At 36.3% G+C, this 23,213-nt stretch overlaps 1 protein-coding gene across 4 annotated transcripts in view; it reads right to left on the bottom strand.

Moving 5' to 3' along the window:
• Window positions 1-23,213, bottom strand: part of Elp4 (elongator acetyltransferase complex subunit 4) — a 196,543-nt gene that overhangs the window by 130,433 nt on the left and 42,897 nt on the right. For all 4 annotated transcript variants that reach the window (XR_005091368.1, XM_028877860.2, XM_028877862.2 and 1 more), the window contains exon 5: window positions 7,865-8,004. Coding sequence is in view for 3 of the 4 variants with exons in the window: in XM_028877860.2 (XP_028733693.1) it covers window positions 7,865-8,004 (140 nt within the window). In the remaining variant the exon portion in view is untranslated. The remainder of the gene's footprint in view (window positions 1-7,864; window positions 8,005-23,213) is intronic.

Genomic DNA, 23,213 nt, shown 5'->3' on the forward strand with positions numbered 1-23,213 from the left:
ATAAAATAGAATATGGAATCACTATAAGTAGTTGATAAGAGAAAAATTTACAGGCAGAAAGCAGACTCTTGGTATACTATTTAAGAAGCCTACCTGATTTTAGTCATTTCAGTTAATAAAATGCTTGGTACACAGTAAATACTAAAGAGACTTTGGTGTCACAGCATTTGATGGATACCTTGTGATAAAAGTACAGTCATTATCCTTGTTTTGTGGTTGGGAAATTTAAGGCTCATTATAGGATAAATGACTTGTCCAAGGTTATATATCATTAAGTGACAGAAATGGCATGTACAATGAAAATATTTGCTGGGCATGGTGGTGCATGCCTTTAACCCCAGTGCTTGGGAGGCTGAGGCAGGCAGACCTCTGCTGAGTTTGAGGCCAGCCTAGTCTATATAGTGAGTTTCAAGTAGCTAGGGCTATATAATGAGCATGTCTCAACACAAACAAACCAAACCAACCAAACCAACCTGAAAACATTCTAAAGCTGTGACAATTTGCTCTTTCAATTACACTATGTTAAAGTCTCTGAATGAAGTGCATGGGGAGTCCAAGGGTTCACAAACACTGCTGTGGTTCACAGGAACTTAGAGTATGGTTTCATTCAACTCATTAAATGAAGCACTCCAGATTGCAGTTGTAAGGAGAGAGCTTCTAGCTATACCTGTGAAATCTTCACCAACCTGCCTCGGTTGTACTTAACTTGGAGTGGAATAAAATAAGGAAAATTTTCATACTAATTGATAACTGAGCACACACAGCAAGAAGGCCTTGGGAGGCCGGGGAACTAGTTCTGGCTTGACCTGGGCCAACAACTCAGCTCAAGGTGCGACACAGGCAACTTTAAATTTTCTCTTCTCTCTGTTACCCACCATGATTTTAAAATTATATGGTTCAAGAATGCTTTTTCTCATTAAAGTAATTTGCTAGGATTTAAAAATAAGAAACTCTGGCCACTTAAATATGTGTTTAACAATCTAATAGAAATATTTGAGAGAAAAGCAGAGCCATATAGAAAATTAAGACTATCATCCTCAAAAATTATCACCCATAATTACAAATTAATTAAAATAAAGATGAAGCACCTTTTCACATTATTTTGAAAGCCAATAGGAAAATAAAATTTATCTTACCAAAGTTCTATTTGCATGTGTACTTCAAGGATTCAACTACGACAAGTAGTAAGAACACTTTATAAGGCAATAGGCACAATACATGCCTCAACTAATTGTATAAAATACTTTGCTGAGCTAAAGGTCTATTAGCATATAATTTGCATGTGATTCCAGAGATTGTGAAGTCTTTTCACAAGTAATTTTCAAGTTAAAAATTTCATTAGGATTACCCTGAAGGCTGTCATTTACTGGCTTTTCTTTTCCTGCTTTTCAACTACCATTGAATTTGAGTCTGACTATGGAAGCTCAACTAAGATAGAAGGACACGGAGTCTAAGAATGCATTCAAGAGTGTGAAGACATCAATGACCAGCAGAGACCTCTGGACCACAGCTGGAAAAATACTTCCCACCATGGCTGAGCAATTCCCTGTCTGGCATGGAGACTGCTAAGTGAAGATATGATAATCTCAATGAAAAACAATTCAGACTGACACTACATTGGCTCCCGTCAGTAACTGACTTTTAGATACATTATTAGATTATGTTTTCTACAGGCCCTAACAGTTGTATGGGATGTCCAACCCTGGGTCACCACTCACTTCTAATATTCTGCTCTTCAGTTTCTTGGTCTTCTCCATTTATTCACCCTTCCTAAGCTGTTTCTTTCACTATCACACATCAGTTAGTGTCATTATCAAATAATCATCCCTCTACGATTTCAGTTTCATGTACTTTCTTCTCCAGCTACTTTCAATCTTCCTAGGCCATCATTTACAGTGGACAGCTTTACCTTATTGTGGTATACTTGGTAGCATCTTAATTAACTATCTTGTTCCATGGCCATTCTCTATCTTCATTTTTTTTTCTTCTTCTTTTTTATAGTCAAGTTTCTTAGCAAAACTATTCTGGCTAATCCAAATTTCTATGGACTCTTCATCTGCCTCAATGCAGCTGAAAATGGGCAGAGAAAGGTTCACTCACTGGACTGCTCTGACTTTAAACTAACAACTATAAATTCCAAGAGGCTATTGAGGTAGCTTGGCAATCTGACTCTCCTAGATGATAATTTCACCTCTTCTCCATTTTGATTCAAACTTCCAGCATCATTTTTTTTTCCACACTCATGCCTTGAAAACAGAAACAATCAAGATACATCCAGTACTATGTGTATCCAGAAGACACACTCACTACTGTATGTATCTATCCACCTGCTGTAGTTTGGATATTTCTGTCTCCCTAGATTCCTATTTCGACATTGACATACAATAATTTTAAGAGGTGGGATCTTTAGGAGGTAACTGGCCCATGAGGATTAAGGCCTCAGGAATGGGATCAGTATCCTTATAAACAGACCTAAAGGAGGCTGTGTCCTCTTCTGCCATGTGAATTGACAGTTCTGGTATCTGTCTATGGAGAAAAATCTTCACTAAAATGAAATCCTGCCAGAACCTGAATTTGGACTTCTAGATCCTTGGCATGTTGAGAAGCAGTCTTCTTGGGTCAAGTTTGCTGGTTTGTGATATTTTTCTTGTAAAAAGCCCGAAGGGAATAGGCCCCCATCATCACCTGCACCATATGTACAGTCTTTCGGCAGGTTGCCACATGAACCATCTAAAATCCCTCTACTGAGCTGTGCACACACCTGGTTCTCTCACGCTCCATCCCAGCAGCACCCTCTTCTCTCCCACATTGTCAACTCTCCCTTCTACTTACTTCATGTAAGTAAACATATCCTCTCTTTGCCCAATAAGAACACCTCTAGTCCTCCCTCTTCTGCCAGATATTACTCTATTTGTCTTTGCACCAAAGCACCTTGAATTTTCTAATATTTGATATTTGTGGTCAATTTTCTCCTTATATTTGTACCTAAATACAATGAGGCTTCACCTTCATCATCTGAATAAGACTGCTTTTATCATGGTGACTAATGATCTCAGTGGGTTCTTTTTTTCTTTTTGTAGCAATTGTAAGATGTAATTTATATATATATATACACACACACACATATATGTGTATGTATCTTTGATAACATGTCATTGTTTATGATAAATTCACAGAAATGGAATACTAGTAAAAAGATAGTAGCTAATCTAACTTTTGATTCCTTTTCCTAAGATTGTTTCAATAACTCTTACTCTTACAATTAATATGAGTGAATGTTTTTCCATATCATAGCTAACACAGGGAGTTATTTCAACTGCCTGAAAGTTGAAAAGTGCTATCTCTGATGTGAGCTCACATACTTCTGAAGAGGTGAGGCTTGCTGACTGTGATTGTATTGTCTGTGGAGAATAGAACTATATTTTTAATATAGTTCTATTTGTCTATTTTTGCTTTTATTATCTGTATACTTCAGCATATATGAAACCTTAGAATCTTTCCTCAATATTTTGGAGATTTGGATGCTTTCTTCTTTGCTCTTCAATGTTACCATCTTTCCTCTTTATCATGAATCAGTAACAGTTGTTTTCAAATATTTTTCTTTAGCTCACAGTTCATAGACTGTCACTTTGTTCACTAGTTTTAAGTTTCTAAGTTACTTGGCTGTTTGGCTTTGTTGACTTCACCTGACAAAACTTTAACTCTGCTTGCAAACACCCAGGCATCTCAGTCCAGGCATAAGAGAGACTCACACCTGGTAGCCTTCACTACACAGTAAACCTGCTAGTACATTGATTTTGGAGTCTCTGGCATACACACCTGTGAGAAAAGAAGCTTCTGTTTTTTATCCATCACCCAACCTCATGTATTTTGTTATAGCAGCACAGATCTATCACCATTTCAGAAAGATTTCAGTTTATCATGGCAGGAAGGTATGGTGGAGTTCATGGTGATAGGATTTTGTAGCAGAGAACAGACTATGGGACGGGAACCAGGGCTCTAACTCTGAGGCCTGCTCCTAGTAACTTACCTCCACAAACAAGACTCTGTTTCATAAAGGCTCCAAAGTCTTCATAATAGTTACATAAGCTGTGACCAAGTGCAGGCTATTCGAGGTTCAAACCATAACAAAGACCCCAGTCTCTAAATAATTTGATATGGGGTGAGGGACTAGACACAAAAGTTTGGCTAGGATGGTAGGATTTAGCAGTACAGTGATTTGAATGAGAATTGATCCTATTGTGCAGTTATTTGAACACTTGGTTCACAGCTGGTGGGACTTTTTGGAGAGTTTGGAGGAGTTGTGTCACTGGAGGTGGACCTGTAGATTAAAAGCCCTGGCCACTTCCAGTTCACCCTCTCTGCTTTGTGCTTCTGGTTGAAGACAGGAGCTCTCAGCTTCTTGTGCCAGCCACGAGGCCTGCCCGTTGCTGCCATGCTTGCTGCCACAGTGGACTCTTATCCCTCTGGATCCGTAAGCCAAAATAAATGCCTTCTTCCCTCAATTTCCTTGGTCATGATATTTTATCACAGGAACAGAAAGGCAATGAATACAAGTGGGAGTAGCAGGTCGGGTAGTATGTTAGGTTTGTTGATCAACAGGAAAACTGCCTGCTGTCCTGACTGTGGAATGGCAGTATATTTTAGTAAGGAAACAAATCCATTTGCTGTTTTTGGACATACCTGTTATCAAGGGTTAACTCAAAACAATGTCCAGTTAAAAAGTAAATCGAAGTTACAGAATTTTTCTCAGAATGAACTTTTGTCATCCTTATCTTCCCATGCTGTGACATTCAGGACAGTGAAGTGTCAAAGCGATCTTTTTGGTGTGCAGGTGGTGTCTCATGACTTAGGCTATCCTTTAGCTTCTGATCCTCCCCTTCCACCAGCCCAGGGCTGGGGCTTGTAGGCACCAGCTCTCCAAAGCAATAGTAACAATATTGTGATATATGTCAAGTTTTTATGCCTAGGCTCTAATTTGAAAATTTACAGTATATGTATGAACATTTTCTATAGATAAACTTACCAGTAATTTAAAATTAATTACTGCAAATTTCAAATGACCTTCAGTTTTACTTGCTATAAAAAAATCTTCACATGTTATCAATAGTGCCTTTAGAAATTACGAAATTATATATTGTATCTCACACATGGTAGTAGGACACAACTATATCCTTTAGTCTTAATTACAGGAAAAGTATAGACAAGTATAAGACCTGGCTTTATTGTTTTATAAATGAACCAATAAAGTTCATGTCAGTGAAATGAGCATACACTTTTCATAAATTAAAATAAATCTCACATGGTAAAGTACCCATATTCAAAATTAATTTAATTACATGTTTAAAGTTTAATTACATTTAATTAAGCATTTAAGTTTAATATGAAATAAATGAATTATCAGTTAACTACTATGAAATGAAATACTGCCTTGGTAATTAAAATCTATAAATTTTCCTATTCTGTGTGAAACTGCTAGCTTTCAAAAAAACATTCCAGCAATTATACATTTTAAAGACCATTTGACTACATCCTCATAGTTTATCGAAGTATAGCTTTTTGGCCCCTCAGCTTGGTGAGCTGCATATTTCCCACAATGTGGAGGTTTTACCAACATGTTTTTGGGTGTTACCTTAGTGCAGTGGTTGCTGCAACCCTTTAATATAATTCCACAACCATAAAATTATTTTTGCTGCTACTTCCATGGCTGTAATTTTGCTACTGTTATGAATCATAATATAAATATCTGATATGCAGCATATCTGATCTGAGACCCCTATGAAAGGGTTATTTGACCCCAAAGTGTCACGACCCACAGGGTGAGAACCACTGCCTTTAGTGACTTATAATTTGCAACAACAGTAAAGTTGCCTAGCGTCTCTGACCTCTAGTTCCCATAAACTATGATGGTATTATTCAGCTCAAAAGTCTGTTGGTAGAATTAAATGGATAGGCTATGGTCATAAGCCTGAACAGTCCCCTTCTTGAAAGAGGCATTGGACTAAAGTTAATTTCTTCCTCCCTTTACCGGAATGAATGAATGAATATAAACCTCATATTATCTGGCATAACAATGTTTGCTCCTTACAATAAATATGCCTATTTTAAATGATTAACCAAAGGTCTTTTTTGTTTACACTAACCATTATATATACTTTATTTGATTTTTGTGGTGCTAGGGATTGAATCTATGCTAGGCAAGCACTCTACAACTCGGCTATGGGCCTAGCTCACATTTCTTATTTATATGGCTGAGCATTCTTTGAATGAAATATATAGAATTACTGCCATCACAGAATTCTAAGTCAGCAATAAATTTGAATGCAGGTATTATCACTTTTTGCTCAAATGCTTGTGTGTGTGTGTGTGTGTGTGTGTGTGTGTGTGTTTAGTTCAATGGGCAGTCAAAGTTGGGAAACTAGTATTTATTGACATAATGATTCAAAGTTAACAATAACAAAACTAAATGGGTAAATATGTGTATTTCTGTTTCTTAGCCCCCAACTTTTACATGAGGGTATTGTGACTTCTCTGAATTCAAGGGGGGATCCCAAGAGCACAGCAGCATGAAGTCAGTACCAGGATCATGTTTTCATTCCTTCATTAGTACTCTTTTGTCTGCAACAAAACAATGAAAATGGCAGACACCAAAGCCTTCAAAAGGAATGAAGCACAAAGAAAGAGCTACAACATGTTCTCCTGGTTCCATCATTTAGTTGAGACCCTGCAAGATCTACATACACCAACATCTTCTGGAAAACAGAAATATTTGCTCATGATATAAGGATGACAGAAGGTAATAAATGCAAGATGTATAGTAGTGCACCCGACACATAGTAGTCATTCTTTAACATAGCCACTAAAACTAAAACAGTACCCATGTGACATTTTATGTCTCTGACTATAGATTAGAGGACCTGTTAACAAAGTGAAAAAATTCTGAAAAAGGCTTAAGTTGAATAGTGTTGACTAAATGTTCAGGTATTATTTCTAGAACAGACACAAGACATTTAAGTCATTTAATTTCACAGTTTCCTGTCTATAAACTCTAATAATTTAAAGATGATTTGATAGTGCTAAAAAAAAAAAAAAAAAAAAAAAGAACCAACAACAACACAGGCTACAATCTGTTCAGCAGCTTACTGTGGGAAGAATTCAAAGTAAGCTTTCTAAATATCTTATACATTATTTAATATTAAGTCTGTAACTTTCAGAATTCTGCTTTAATAAATTTTTGTCACTATAAACTCTAAACTATCTTGCCACCTAAATTACAGAGTGTTTTATTTACAGCATCACTAAAAGTATAATGTCTTAATATAAATGGAATATTAAAAAGCATAAAGTGATAAATGTAGTTTGGTTGTTAAGAGTGCTTGCCTTGCATGCAAAAAGCACTAGGTTCAAGACCCAGTATTGCATAAAAGCAGGTATAGTAGCATATAGAATTAACCCCAACTTTTTGGAGGTAGAGCTTAGGAGGATCAGAAATTTCAGGGTCATAATTGGGCACATAGTTTAAATTCAGACAGGATTCAATAAAAAATAAAATAAAATAAAAAAGCAAAAACATATACTTGCTTATCCTTTAAAAGATCACTTACTGAAAAGTATTAGCAAGCAACTAATTGTAATTAGCTTAGTATCCAGGTCTATCACATTATAGTAGTTTACAGAACCAGATTAAAAAAAAAAACACATAATAGGATATTACAAAATACATGTATAATTTCTTATATATTGTAGAAAACTAGCATTATTGGGCTATTCCACCTTTGCATATGAAATATTCAAAATTGAGGTAAAAATGCAATCTACTGATATCTGAAGTCTGAATTTGCTGTTACACGAGCAGTCGACTTACCAGGATTCTCCCTTAAGTTCTGAAGTTATGTGTTCTGGAAGGAAGAATCCATGCCATTTTGAACTCCCCAGAAGCTCCTGAGAAATCCTTTTTGATACATCATAATAGTGACCAAATCGTGAACATGACACTGGTCCAATCTGCTGGAAAATTGTGCTGGTTATTAAAATAACATTATTTTACACTATAATTTCTTTGTCTTACATCAAGTTAATGAGGAAAAGCTGATATACATATACTTATTGAATTTAAAGACTCATACAATAGCCTTTATTAGCCAAACTATATACAGTGAGGAATTAAACTTTCTACTCTCAAGTTTTTTTCAGTTAATGATTCCTAGAGTTTATAATAATTCATATACTTCTCTCATTTTAAAACTATTCTGTACATCTCTATGTTAAAAATGTAATATACATAATTCTTAATTTATGTAAAATAGCTCACATTCTTAATGACAAACTGAATAAAGAGATACAAGAACTAAATGAAGTTAAGTCAAATCAATTCATTGGTTGGAAGCTCCAAAAGAAATCAAGTATTTAGATTTGTTTAACTAAGCATCATATTGAAACTAAATGCTCATAGGACAATGTGTACACATGCACAATATGTTTTATAAACTTAAACGAAGCTGATGGTGTAAGATGTATCAGAGTCTAGACAGGATCAAGGCATGCATGAGAGTGAGAAGGATGTGTGAAAACTATGTGAGACCATCAGAAACTTGGCATGATCATTAGTTCATGGTTTTATGTTCTTTATAACAGTTACCCCAAGAAACCATCTTTCTCTTAGGAAACTAATAACTATTGGTACTGAATTTATTTACATATGTGAGTAAAAATCTATTAACTATTGTTCTGAATGGACTCTAGGTTAATTTTAATGAATACATTCCCTGCCCCCATACCCTTCTACATAAAGTTGAACTAGCAACAAATTCTACCCCGCAACAGCTTTCCATAAATGCTCTGGGCTGATGTTTATTGTGACCATTCCTGAGTGCTAAGAAACTGGCAAACTTGGGGATGCTCAAAACAGATATAGTCTCTGCAGAAATGTGAGAACTCTTAGTGGGTTCTTATCTTACAGAATGACAATTTTTTAATTCAGTTAAACATGCTTGCTTGACACTAGCTAGCTATGTGCATTTAAGATTTCAATGATTTATATTCCTAAATTAAGTGCCTATAAACATCAAATTATACAGTCACATGAAATAAAACATCATGAAGTCTAATAGAAGCATTTTTCCTAGATTGAGTCTGTGGGTGTGACATTTATTTTCTAAATAAAATGAATGTGCATCTCTCCATAAGGTACTATTTATTTTCATTAATGAAAGACATCTATTAGTTGGCTTCAATATAATCTTTTCAATGCAATAATAATATGTGCAGAATTATGGTTCCTAAGACACAAATTCTCCATTTATTATGAAAAGTATTGACAAATAAATTATATGAGATTATAATAAGTTTCTTAAAAATACGGTATAAAGGTTTTTAAATGTAAAGTTATTAGTCTAAAGCAATTTAAACAAGGTCTGTTCTTTGGCCTATAATTGATTCTTTATCCGGATTATAGTTCAGAATGTTTTTACTGCAATCTCTGCGAGAGCTCATCTTTTTATTGTGTAAGTCCAAGCCCTCTTAATGTTTCAGAAAGGCCTTGACTAACTGAACTTTGATCTGATGTCTTCATTGAGAAAAACACCAGGTTGCCCATTTCAGATGCAAATCCCCCTAAGGCCCAATAGAATTTAGTAAAGACAGCAAAAAAGAAGAAACCAGAAGTTTCCAGGATCCTCTTTGGGAATCCTGGGGCACACTGGTGTCCTTAATCCATGCTACTGCATGGATTAAGGTAGGTGATAACCTTTCCTGATTCAAAAGAATAAGCTGAGTGCCTACAAACTGGGTGGAGACTAGGATTTGGCTATAATAAAACACCATGCAATAAAAGCTTGGTCTATGTCAGAAGCCTCTGAAAAGGCCTCAATGTACCACATTCCCAGGCCTGGTAGGGAAGCTTGCAAAAGCCTACCTGAATCAAATAAGCATGAATAATCTATTTTAGCAGACTGACCATGGGGAGAGAGAAAGAAAGAGAGACTTTTCACTTCTTTTAAGTTTGAGTTAATAAATTTATTAGTGGATTGAAGGTTCTTAAAATCCCATGCACTCACAGAAATATACCAAATTACCAAAATGCAAGGTATGCTTTTTAAGTTGCCGTCACTTTTAATGTTTTTAATTATAATATTAGTGTGCTAGAATTCTCAGATTTTGGATGAATCAAGGCAGAAAATTGATTTCATGTTGTGACAGTTTACATACAGACCACAAACAATTCATTGAAATGTAAAAATAAAACTGGTAAATTTTCTTACTATAATTGTTACTAACTTATTTAGATGCTAAGACCAAATATGACAGGAAAAATATTGATAAGGTAGACACAAAGTTTTCATTACTGATGAAAGATTGCAATCTTTTAACAAAGGAAAATAAAACAAATATATTCTTATAGGATAAAAAGTTTTGCAAAATTTTCTATCCAAGACACATAATATTAGCATACAGTCAGATTTCTGAAATACTAGAATCTTTTGAGACCTAGCAATTTCCTTTGAAAATAAAATCTTACTGTTGTTACTCTAACAGTGCTTATCTATAAAAATATCATTATCATAAAAATTAAATTGCAATTTATTTCAACCTATCATGAAAAAGCAGTTCATTTATTTCATGTGCTAAGAACATGTTGCTTTAATTTTACATATGACAACTTTTATTGCTTACATAACCTATCTTTTACTTTATTATTTGTAGAATAAAGAAAAATAGAAGTTTTCACTATGCTAAAAAATGAAATCTGATGGGAGTCCAGGAGGAAATCTGAGCAACAGAACAACAGCACACTCCAACTCCACCACACTAGAGCTCCAGTGTGTTAGGAAGCAACAAACTACAGAGGAAACACAAATAGTCTATGTAAGCTCTGTCTCACCACTGTCAGCAAGTCTTGTTTCTGAGAGTGTAGCATACCAGACAGCAAGAATCCAACCACCCACTAAACCATGCAGAGCCCCAGCTCAATCACTAGAACTGGGCTAATTACGATCTTACTATGCTCTCGAAATAATCTATGCGATATTGGCAATTAATGTTGTATACATTTGAACATAATATGAATATTATTATTACTAAGTTATGATTCATTAGAGAATCAGAAAATTTATCATTGTTCTTTGTAATTCCATTGCCTTACTGAAAAAAATTTGTTGCACATTGACATATTAACTTATCTACCAGAATTTTTGTGGCTAAACCATTAATTATAACAAGAGTCTGATATGCTGCCATGACTCGCTGGAAGACTGGTTGGTACTAGAGTCCTACAATTCTGAAGTGAAATCCAGAGTGCACTGCAGGCCAGCAATCTGAAGGGTGAGGAGTGAGTGGGTACTAACAATCAGGGAGAAGGCAAGTCCACCTATGACAGAGAAACTAAATCATTAGTGATACAGGAAGGATTCTTAAAACTACATATTCGTTGGGTTGAGTGACACATTTATGCATTACTAAGTGTCTAACTTCTGTATCCACACCCTCATATTCCCCAAATAGACTAGGACTACACTTGTTGGATTTGGTAACAATTTACATTAAAGGGCATCTCTGATCATCGATATACCTCATTCTGGACTACTTTTACTTCTTTACTCTTAAACCAAAATAGTGAAACTTCATTTTCTTCACGGAAATATAGAAAGCTAAATGTTTTTGTTTGTTTTATTTTCAAACTGGGAATTGCAAAGTAATGCCTAGGCTTCGAAAAAAGATGAAGACAAGTGCTGGCCAAGGATCATTGGTACAGGTTAGTCACTGAACATAAAATTATTGTGATGGGTCAAAAAAGAAAGAGAGAAAAAGGAAAAAAAGACAGCAAAGAAGCCAGACATAATTCTTATTTCTTAAACTGGAGGCATGCATTTGTAAACAGAAGCAAACTTAAATTTGAGCACTGACAATAAAGTAAAAAGAAGCGATTACTTATGGTAGTATTAATGATTGCAATTTGTTATTTAATTTATTCATTAATTCATTTTATGGAATATACATTACATGCCAATAAAGCAAAACATTCTCTTTCTCTTTCTGAGCTCACATCCTAAAATAGACACAAGAGAAGTACTGAAATGAATATATGACTTCCTACTTTAATTTAATTAATGTATTGAAGAAAGTAAAGCAGTGAAAGAGAAAGCAATATTTCATGAAGCATGAAAAAGGAAATCACTGTAGATGATATAGTATTTCAGCAAACTCCCAGGAAAAAAATAGAATACTGAATAAATAGGAGAATATTCTAAATTATAATTTACAAAGAAACAATGGAAGTCCCAGGAAAGATGGTGGTTCTGTCTTTTTGTGATCTCTTGCAGTGTAAGTTATGATAAGGGGCTGAGAAGATGCTCAGTCATGCCACACAAGCATGAGGATCTGAGTTAAGATTCCCAACACCCATCTCAAACCCCTTGAAGTCAGAGACCGGCATATCACTGGTGCTCACTGGCCAGCCAGCCAGTTGGTTATTTCCAAGTTCTGTAAGAGACACTGTCTCAAAACTTAGAGTGAAAACAACTGAAGAAAGACATGGTGTTGGGCTGGAATACAGCTCGGTGACAGATGCTTGCTTAGCAAGTATGAGGCTTTAAGTTCTGTTCTCATCACTGTAAAACAACAGCAGCAGTAGCAACAACAAATAAAGACTCCTGACATCAATCCAGGCCTCCACATGAGCACACACACACACAAAATGAGGTCAGAAGGAATATCTTCTATCCTTAGCAGAAGAAGAGTGAAAGAACATTGCAAATCATCAAAGGGAGTGTGAAGCCAAGTGAGAAGTGTGGGGAAAAGGAAGGCTGGCACAAACACAAGCAAGATGAGCTTAAGTCTCACTGAGAAGAAACCTCCAAGGGAAGCAGCAATTGGCATCTAGCCATAACCCTTGGGTCCCTACTGGGCTCGGGGTAGGTGGTAGCTCACTAAAAAGGGCTATCCTGACTTCAGCTAGAAAACTGTAGGAGACTGGTAGCCAGAGAAATGCTGTGTGGTAGGCGAGTAACCACAAGCTGGGAACACCCTGAGCAGAGACAGGCAGGGCAGCCAGAAATGCTGGGGTGGAAGTACTGCACAGGAACCCAATGCTGAGAACATCCACAACCACCAATGGGTGAAATCAAATAAAAAAAAAAAAGGGAAACACTACCTCTGCCACGGTCTACACAACACCACGGAAACATAAGAAGTGTGTCCAACCCAACAGAGCAGACAGAGGCATTTTCTCAGGCATGGACTGTGTGGCATTTGGAAGGGAAACAACCAGGATCCAACTCGATTGCATTTTTGAGACTACGTTATCTTCTCTCCACTTTGCAGAGGTAGCTACAAAACCCAAATGTTGGTGTGGGGAAAACCGTGCTTGTGTATGTGTGTGTGTGTGTGTGTGTGAGAGAGAGAGAGAGACTAGAAGAAAATACTAGCAGATGTTATATTTTCCATTTACTTTAATTTTTTAAAAAATGAAACCTTTATATTTCAATTGTGCAGCTATTTATTTTTAGCTCGGATCTTGACCAAATAAGCACTTATGACTGTGCAGTTTGTATCCCTAGTCTGTAGTACATACTTCCCTCCTTACTTGTATTTGCGCTCCTTTCCCCCTTCCCATTTCAGTTCACTTTTAAAAATACCCTCAGATCTAAAGACCTATAAACTATGCTTCCCTATACCACCTGATATACCTCTGCCTGAACCTTATCAGGGACATAATACCTAGTATCTGTTACTGTAGATTTACATCAGAATTGTTGTCAAATAATTCCTGGTTACTATAGTCAGTTTTTGTCCTAAATAGTAGTGGGAACATAACCTAAGCAAACACAAAGTACCAAGAAGACTCACATAAAATAGAAAAACTGGAGGACATAATCATTCCAAAAGATATACAAAACAAAATGACAACAAAATACACAAATGAGAAAACAAGCCAATAAACTTCTACAAGCTCCTGGCTCTGAGAGTCTGAAATGAAAGACATGAGATAGCTCAAGTGTCAGAGAAGGATTTCAGAATCCCACTTTTAAAAGGAGTCAAGGACCCACAAAGGAGTCAAATAGGCAGACGAATAAAGCAAGGAAATCAGCTGAGAACTTGGCTAACAGCATTAGCAAAGTAGATGAAAAGATCGGCAACAGAGAAGAGAAATTTAAATTAAAAAAAAAAAACAAAAACAGAGAAAAACATTATCAAGGAAACTGAGATTCTGAAATCAACCAAACAGAAATGCTGGACATAACACAGTAAAAGATACACCTTAAAAAAAAAAAAAAAAGAAAAAAAAAAAGTGGAAAGCACAGACAAACAAGATCAAGCAGAAGCATGAGTCAGCAATAGGGGCCATGGTAAAGATAATACCACACTTACTAAGGAAAGAATGAGAGCATGACCATGATGTATAAGAACTCCGTAATACAACCAGGAGACCAAACCAAAGAAGCCACAGCACAGAAGGAGCTGAGATTAAAAGCCGCAGGAGCTGTTCAATAGCATTATATTAAAATATTTTTTCAAATAGAGAGAAAGGAATTGACATTCAAACACGAGGCATTTAGAACCCCAAATAGACATGACCAGAGAAGAAACTTTGACCACAGTCAAGATGTCAAAAATACAAAGCAATAGAAATATTATTAGGGCCAGAGAGATGGCTTGGAGGGTGAACACATTTGCTGCCAATGTGATGATCTGAGTTCCATCCCTAGGTCTCTCATAGTATAAAGAGAGAATCAACTCCTCCTGAAGGGTGTACTCTGACCTCCATATACAGACCATGACAAGAATACACTCCTTCACCAAATAAATAAATAATAAATATATATTTAAAAAAGAAACAATAAAAGTTATAAAACGAGAACATGAACACACAAGGCAAACATATCAAAATAGCACCACATCTCTCATTAACAACCCTAAGAAGTCAGGAAAACATGGAATGCTATGCTTCAAGTCAAGAAAATAAATATCAACCAAGACTGTTGTTCCATCCAGCAAGCTAGTTCTAAAACTTGACCTAGGAATAGGAGCTTTTCAAGACAAGCACAAATGAAGGCAGTTATGACCACTAAGCCACCAATACTGACGGTACTGAAAGGAAGACCATATATAGAGGAGGAAGGAAGAGTCTAATTATGAGATCACAGGAAATAAATTTCATTTGAGAAAAATGAACAACAGACAAGTAGGAGAGCATCAATAATGCCCAATACCAAAAATAAAAGAAAATAAAAAGGAAAAAGCATATTTTGGTAGTTTGAATGAGAAATGGTCCTCATAGACTCATATATTTAAACTAGCAAAACTCTAATACCAATAAGGAAAACAGAACACACACACACACACACACACCAAACCCTGAAACAAAAACAAAAACAACAACAAAAAAAACCACAAATAATTCAACATCCAGAAAAACAACCAACAACAAAATTACAGGAATTAGAAACCTGTCTCAATAATAATATTCACTTTAAAAGGCCTCAATTAATGAATAGAGATGCAGATCTCTAACTGGATTAAAAAACAAGATCCAACTATCAGCTCTATTAAGAAACATACTTTCACTGGTAAAGAAATGCGTAGAGTAAAAGGTTGGAATCAACATATCAAATGACTGGAGCCTGAAATTCATCACGCTGGTAAGATATTCTATTATGTAAGAAAGTCTATTTCAAACCCAAACTAGTGATATGAAGACAGCCAGATTGGTGTGGACGGATGGCTCAACAGTTAAGGCTACAGAGGACCCAGGTTCAATTTCCAGTAACAACAGCTCACAACCCTTTGTAACTCAATTCAAGGGGATTTAAGGTCCTCTTCTAGCTTTTGTGGGTACCATCCATGCATGAGATATACAGACATACACAGAAGCAAAATATCCATTCACATAAAAATTAAAATAAATAAAAATTTAAAGGCCATGTTAATACAAAGAACAAATAATCAAGAAGATACAATTGTAAATATATGTGCACTATTGTATCTCCAAATTTTATAAGACAAATAGTAGTTGGTAATTAGTTGGTATAAAAGATGAAATAAGTTCTAATACAAACAACATCAGTGAATAACTTCAGTACCCCCACTTTCATCTTTGGATAAGTCACTCAATTTAAAAACCAATACAGAAACTATAGATTTAGTTGTTACATAATAGAAGAAATAAAATTACCAAATTCATATAGGACATTCTGATTAGAAACTCATGGAACCTTTTCTAAAATAACCCCAAATCTAGGTTGCAAAGCAAATGTTAACAAATGGGCAAAGAACTGAATTCATTTCATGTATCTTACCAGACCACAGTAAAATAGAAAAAAAAAAATCACTGAAAAACAAAACAAAACATAACAGACACTACATATATTCTTGAAGAATGAACAATGAAGTCTTTAGTGAAGAGCTGGTCACTGAAGAAACCAGGGGCCAATTAAATCACTCTTAGAATCAAAGGAAAGAAAATTGTGGCTATGTGTGGGAAGGTTATAGAACCATTAGAAGACTGAGTCCTGATGGAAGAAGCACATCTTTAGGGATGGGTTTTGAGAGTTCATGGCCTCATCCACTCCAACATGTTTTCTCTGCTTCCGATTTGTGGTTGGAGATATGATCTATTGGCTTCCTGCTCTGGCCACCTACTACCATGCCTCCCACACCGTTATGGACTCTCCCTGTAGAACTGTAAGCCAAAATAAAGTCTTTCTTCTGTAAGTCACTTTTGATCATAATGTTTTATCACAGCAATAAAAAGTAATTAATATAAGGGCAATTCAGACTTTCTGGGATAAGGCAGTTCTGTTAAGTTTTTACTGCATTTACATTTAAAAAAATTAGAGAAATCTCATAGAATTAACTCAATTATGTAACCTAAGGTCACAGAAAAATAAAAACAATGCGAAATCTCAAAGCATTAGATAGCAAGAAACATTAAAGTTTGAAAATTAATGTAATGTCCATGAAGAGTACAATAAATATAATGCATCAACCAGAAATTTGGTTCTTTAGAAAAACAAACAAAGCTGTAAAACCTCTAGACAAAATAATGAGAGGGTGGTAGTGGGGAATCCAAATTAGGAATTTTAGGATGAAAAAGATAATAAGACAGATTTCAATGAAATCAGAGGATCATTAAGGAATACTTTGAAAAGTTATAATCTAAAAAAAACTCTGGAAAAATTCCTAGACAAGGATGATCTACCAAAATTAAATGAGGAGTATATGAATAGCTTTAACAGATCCATCTGAAGCAATCACACTGAAGTAGTAATAAAAACTGTACCAACAAAGAAAGCACAGAATAAGGTTGATTCATTGTCAAATTCTACCAAAGCTTTAGCAAAGACTAACACCAATGCTCCTCATACTGTTCTAGAAAACAGAGAGGGGAAGGACTCTGAACAATCCCCATTCTCCAAAGCCACTATTACCCTGACATTGAAAACAAATAAGGGCAAAACATAAGAAAACTATAGGCCAATATCCCTGATGAGTACAGATGAAAAATCTCAATAAAATATGTACACACTGGTTTCAAGTTCACATTACTTAACTGTGTTTCATTCCAGGTGTGGTGGTTTGAATAAGAATGGCCCCCATAGGCTCATATTACAGAGCAATAGTAGTAAAATAAAAATGGTACTGGCACAAAAACAGGCATGAAGATCAATGGAATGAAACAGAAGACCCAAACATAAGTGTGTGTTACTACAGTCATCTAGTTTTTTCCACAAATGGGCCACAAGATATACTGTATCTTTGTCTTCAACAAATATTGGTGGGAAAACTGGATGTCCACACTTGAAATAATAAAATTATACCCAAATCCTTTTGGGAATCCGTTCCCCACGCTGGATTACCTTGCCCAGCCTTGACCCAAGGGGAGGAGCTTGGTCCTGCCTCAATTTGATGTGCCAGTCTTTGCTCAAGCCCATGGGAGACCTACCCCTTCCTGAATGGAGATGGAGGAGGAGTGGAAGGGGAGGGGGATAGATGGGAAGCAGGGGAGGGGGGATGAGAGGAGAGGAGGGAGGGGAAACTGTGGTTGGTATGTAAAATAAATGAAAAAAAAAATGTTATTTAAGTAATTAAAAAAATTATTACCTATTACCTTGTACAAAAACCAATGAAACAGATCAAAGACCTAAGTTTGAAACCAGAAACTGAAACTGCTCCAGGACAACCTAGTAGAACTTAGGCCAACACTTACCAAGTGAGACCTCATAGAACTAAAATGTTTCCACACAGGAAAAGAAACAATCAAGTGAAGAGGAAGACCAAAGAACTGGAGAGAATCTTTGTCAGCAATATTTCTGACAGAGGATTAATATCTAGAATATAGAAAGAACTTAAAAAAAAAAAAAAGAGTAAAAAGAACAAAACAATACAAAAGACCCATTCCAAAGTAGGCCTGGGACCTGAACAGAGGAGAGAGTTCTTAAAAGAAGAAATGAGAGAGGCTAAGAAATACCTTTAAAAAAATTCATTCAAACTTTGAGATTTCATCTCAACCCTGTCAGAGCGGCTGAGATTAACAAGACAACTGACAACAAATACTGGAGAAGGTGTGGGAAAGGGCAATCCTCATTTGCTGTTGGTGGGATTGCGACTGGTACAGCCACTCTGTACTTCTTGGAGAATCCTCTAAAAGCTAAAAATAAACCTACCACATGACCTCACTCTACCACTCACTGGCATGTGCCCAAAGGATTTGACAGCCTACTCCACAGACACTTGCTCAGCCTTATTCATTTCTGTTCTATACACAACAGGTAGGAAATGGAAACAACTGAAATGTCCTTCAACTGATGAATGGATGGTGAAAATGTTATTCATATATATATATATATATATATATATATATATATATATTAGAATACTGTTAAGCTGAAAGAAAAATGAAATAATAAAATTTTCAGGTAAATGGCTGGAACTAGAAAAATTATATTGAGTAGGGTAACTAAGATCCAGAAAGACAAAATGTCTTGTGTTTTCTCTCTCATATGTTGCTCTTAACTCCAGATCTTTGGATGTGAGCATATAATCTGCTGTAACCACAAAAACTGAGAAAGTGAACTGGGGCCATGAGGTGCGAGGCAACACAAAAAGAAATAGCAGGATACAAGTGGTTTGAAAGGGAAAAAACTGGAGGGTGGGAACCACTCTAATTAGGGAGGGGAGATCGTGGTTAAAACAGAAGGAGAGGGATGGAGAAAGGTAAAATAACAGTGAAGATGTATGAAAAAGTTACATATAGTACATATAATTCTATGTGTATACATGTAGTTACATATAGTTTAAATAAGATTTTCCCGCATGGCTGACACCACTCATCCCAAGAGCAACAGAAAGACTCTAACAAAACCTCAATACCAGGCCTAAGAAGCACCGTTTTGAACTGTTGGCCAGGGGACTCCCAAAACATTAGAAGCTATTATTATAGCCTTTGATTTCCCCCCAGAGGTTGAAGAGAACGCCTTATTGCTGAAGATACCATGGACTTTAGAACACAGGTCCAGAGGATCAATGCTGGATCTGATTGGAAAGCCTTCTCTCTGGGGCCTAGGCACCAGAATCTACCATGCAAGCTCCAAGGAAGGGAAGCAACCAACAGTCCTATCCAGCTATGATGCTTGTGAACCATAGCAATGACCAGGATGGCAAAATATCCCTAAGGACACAACAATGGCACACAAATCTGGGTGGTAACCAACAGCTCTCTAATTGTACTTAAGGCCCACTGATAAGGGGAAAATCATGCCTGGTACTGGAAACCTAGCTGCAGCTAGTGAAGTCATGAATCTTGGAGGAAAATCTATAACAGCCAGCTCTATTAAACAAGTGTAATTCCTAATTGCATTCTAAATCTATCTTTATATCCACAGCCAAGCACAGCTCTTACCACTCATCAAGGAAACTTCTCTTTGCAACAGAGACCATTACAGAAAATCATGACCTATCAAAATGCAGATAACAACTGACCATGTGGTTCCTAGCCCCACTGAAGACATCTACAATACAACTCTGATGGGGGAATGTCTTTCTGTATGCTGTAAAAATATGTTGCTCTGATTGGTTGATAAATAAAGTCATTTGGCCAATGGCAAGGCAGCTTAGAGGCAGGTGGAAAATCCAAACAGATAGAGAGGAGAAAGATAGAGCAGAGTCTGCCAGCCACCACCACGAGAAGCAAGATGTAAAAGTACCGGTAAGCCACAAGCCACATGGGAAAGTATAGATTTACAGAAATGGGTTAATTTAAGATATGAGAACTAGATAGCAAGAAGCATGCCATAGCCATAGTTTAAAAATAAATTTAGCCTGTGTATGTTTATTTGGGTCTGAGCGGCTGGGGACAGGTGGGTGAGAGAGATTTGTCCTGACTGTGGGCCAGACAGTACACAGGAAAACTTCAGCTACACAACTCCTGGACCTAAGGCTAGGGGAATCATCATGGAAGACAGGATGGAAAGATGGAAAGAACCAGAGACACAGAAAGTCTGATGTGTCTTTCTTGTGTCTCCAAGAAATATCAGGGAAGCTACATCCATTAATTGTCAAGAAGGTGGCTACCTAAACAAGGAAGACACCAAAAGACATACTAACATGGAAGTAGGAAATTTCAACTACAGGCAACCAAAAAAATGCTGAGAGCTGGAGAAATAGTCTTCCCCAGGGAAAAGCCTCACAACTGTTTATCTAATACCAAGTCGTCATCCCTGAAACCATATACATACAAGTAACATTATATGAAATGAACAGATTATATTTACATATTTATGTGTATGTGCATGTGTACCAAAATTAGAAAAATGAGACTGTAAATCTGAGAGAAAGGCAAGAGTGTGTGGGTGTATGGGAGGCATTAGATAGAGGAAAGGGAAAGAAGGAAAATGTCATTATATTTATATTTAATTAAAATTATTAAATAAAATAATTTAAAAGCCAGGAAGCACTGTTTCTTTATGGTCTCTGTTTCAAGTTTTTGCTCGAGTTCCTGACTTGATTTAGCAATAATGGACTGTGACTTGGAAGTATAAACCAAAGAAACTCTTTTGCCCCTACGTTGCTATTGGTCAGTCTTATCAAAGTAAGAGAAGGGAAAAGGGAAACTAGAATGTCCTAGTTTGTTTTCTATTGCTCTGCTGAAAACCATTAACAAAAGCAACTCAGGGAGGAAAGGGTTTATTACACCTTACAACTCCAAGATCATACTCTATCACTGAGAGAAGTTAGGGCAGGAACTCAAGCAGAAAGCTGGAGGCAGGGACTGAGGTAGAGGCCATAGAGGAATCCTGATTACTGGCATGCTCTTCATGGCTTGCTCAGCCTTCTTTCTTCTACACCCCAAGACTACCCGCCCAGGGGTGGTAACATCCACAAAATGAGCTGGACCCTCCCATATCAAACATTAATCAAGGAAATACCCCACATATCTGCCTACAGGCCAATTTGATGGAAGCATTTTTCTCAATTGAGATTCCCTCTTCCCAGATGTATGGGGCTCATGTCAAATTGACAAAAAACTAACCAGCACACAGAATAACAGGAGATTATCTTTTCCCTGTTATTCTGTGTGCTGGTTAATCTCCTGAGCAGCAAGTACTGGGAAAGTGAATAACCATATACATAGAAGGAAACTAAATCAGTATCTCTTACCCTGTACAAAAATCAATAGATGGATCAAAGAACTGAATGAATATAAGATCTGAGGCTGAAACTGCTAGAGAAAAAAAGATCAGACACTCAGGCATAGGCACAGGATGGGAAGGCCTCAACAGCACAGGGCATAATCTCAAGCATCCAGAAATGGGATGACATATAATGAAAACAATTCTATATAGCAAAAGAAACAGCAGAGTAAAGAGACTGCCTACTTTAATAATTAACAATTTTTACCCACTATGCATATGAAAGGGGGTTAATATTCACAATCTATAAAGAACTCTAAAAGTTAAACATGGTAAAAAAAAATCCCCAAATCAAAAAATGACATAATAAACTTAATAGATAAAGCACATGCCAACTACCACTGAGGTTCAAGCATTCCCTCCATTTCCTCTAAGTTTCAACCTGTCAGTTAACTCTCTGTCCTAAGTAGATGAGCTACATTTCTCCTAGATTCTCAGTCACATCCTCACTAGGCTAAACATGTGACAAACTTTTGAATATACCCAGTTCTCCTTTATTAGTTTTTAATATAAACAACTTTACACTCCAGATATACTATGATATATATCACTTGTTGTTTACTAGTAGACATTTAGGTTATTTTCAGTCGTTCACTATTTAAATATGCTGTATGAATGGCTTTTATATATTCTAAAGCTGAGTAAATATATTCACGAGGTAAATTTTGAAGGCTATTACCAAATATTATCCTTTACAGAAGCTATATTTAAAATTTCTCTTAAAATTGTGCGTGTGTGTGATGTATGTTAAGTGTGAACATGTGTGACCCTAGTCAGTGCTGTGGGGTGGGCTCTCCCCTTCCCCTTTATGTGGGTTGAGTGTGCAAACCCAGGTGGTTAGGCCAGTGCAGCAAGTGCTCTGACCTGCTGAGCCATCCTGCACTCTTCTACCACTTGTACTCCTATCAGCAAGAATGAGCGTATGATTTTCTCTCTACTGCTAATAAAGTATCTTGACAAACACTTTAGAACACCATGGCGCTGGTTATTGAACACTGACATGGCATCATTATAGTTTTAAACTACATTTCCCTTGTTGTAACTGAAACCAGACACCTGTTTAATAAGTTTATGAGTCACAAAAATTTTCTTCCTATCTTTGCTGACTTGTAAAAACTGGGTTGTCCTTGTTCATTCAATAGGATCAACATATACAAGGAAAATCAGTCCCTATTTTACATATGAGCACAAATATTCTCTAATTTGTAGTTCGTTCAGTTGTCTAAATCAAAGTTTTAAATCATGTTACTCAAATAAATTATATGTGTAAAAGGTGAGCTTGCTATTATTTAGTGTGCATGTTTTGTACACAGCTCATGGGCAACTACTTGATATTTGCTGACTGAATGAATACATTCAAATTATTAACTATTAATCACCTACATTTATTATTATTCACTATGTAGGCATTAGTATAGGTGGTGGACATACAGGAGAAAATAAATTAAATTCTCTATCTTCACAAAGAAGTCTCATCTGATAGAGAAGGTATCCGAACAGTTAATTCTAAAATACTGTGACATATGAAAT

Source organism: Peromyscus leucopus, chromosome 4, assembly GCF_004664715.2.
Source record: "Peromyscus leucopus breed LL Stock chromosome 4, UCI_PerLeu_2.1, whole genome shotgun sequence".
NCBI classification, from domain to species: domain Eukaryota; kingdom Metazoa; phylum Chordata; class Mammalia; order Rodentia; family Cricetidae; genus Peromyscus; species Peromyscus leucopus.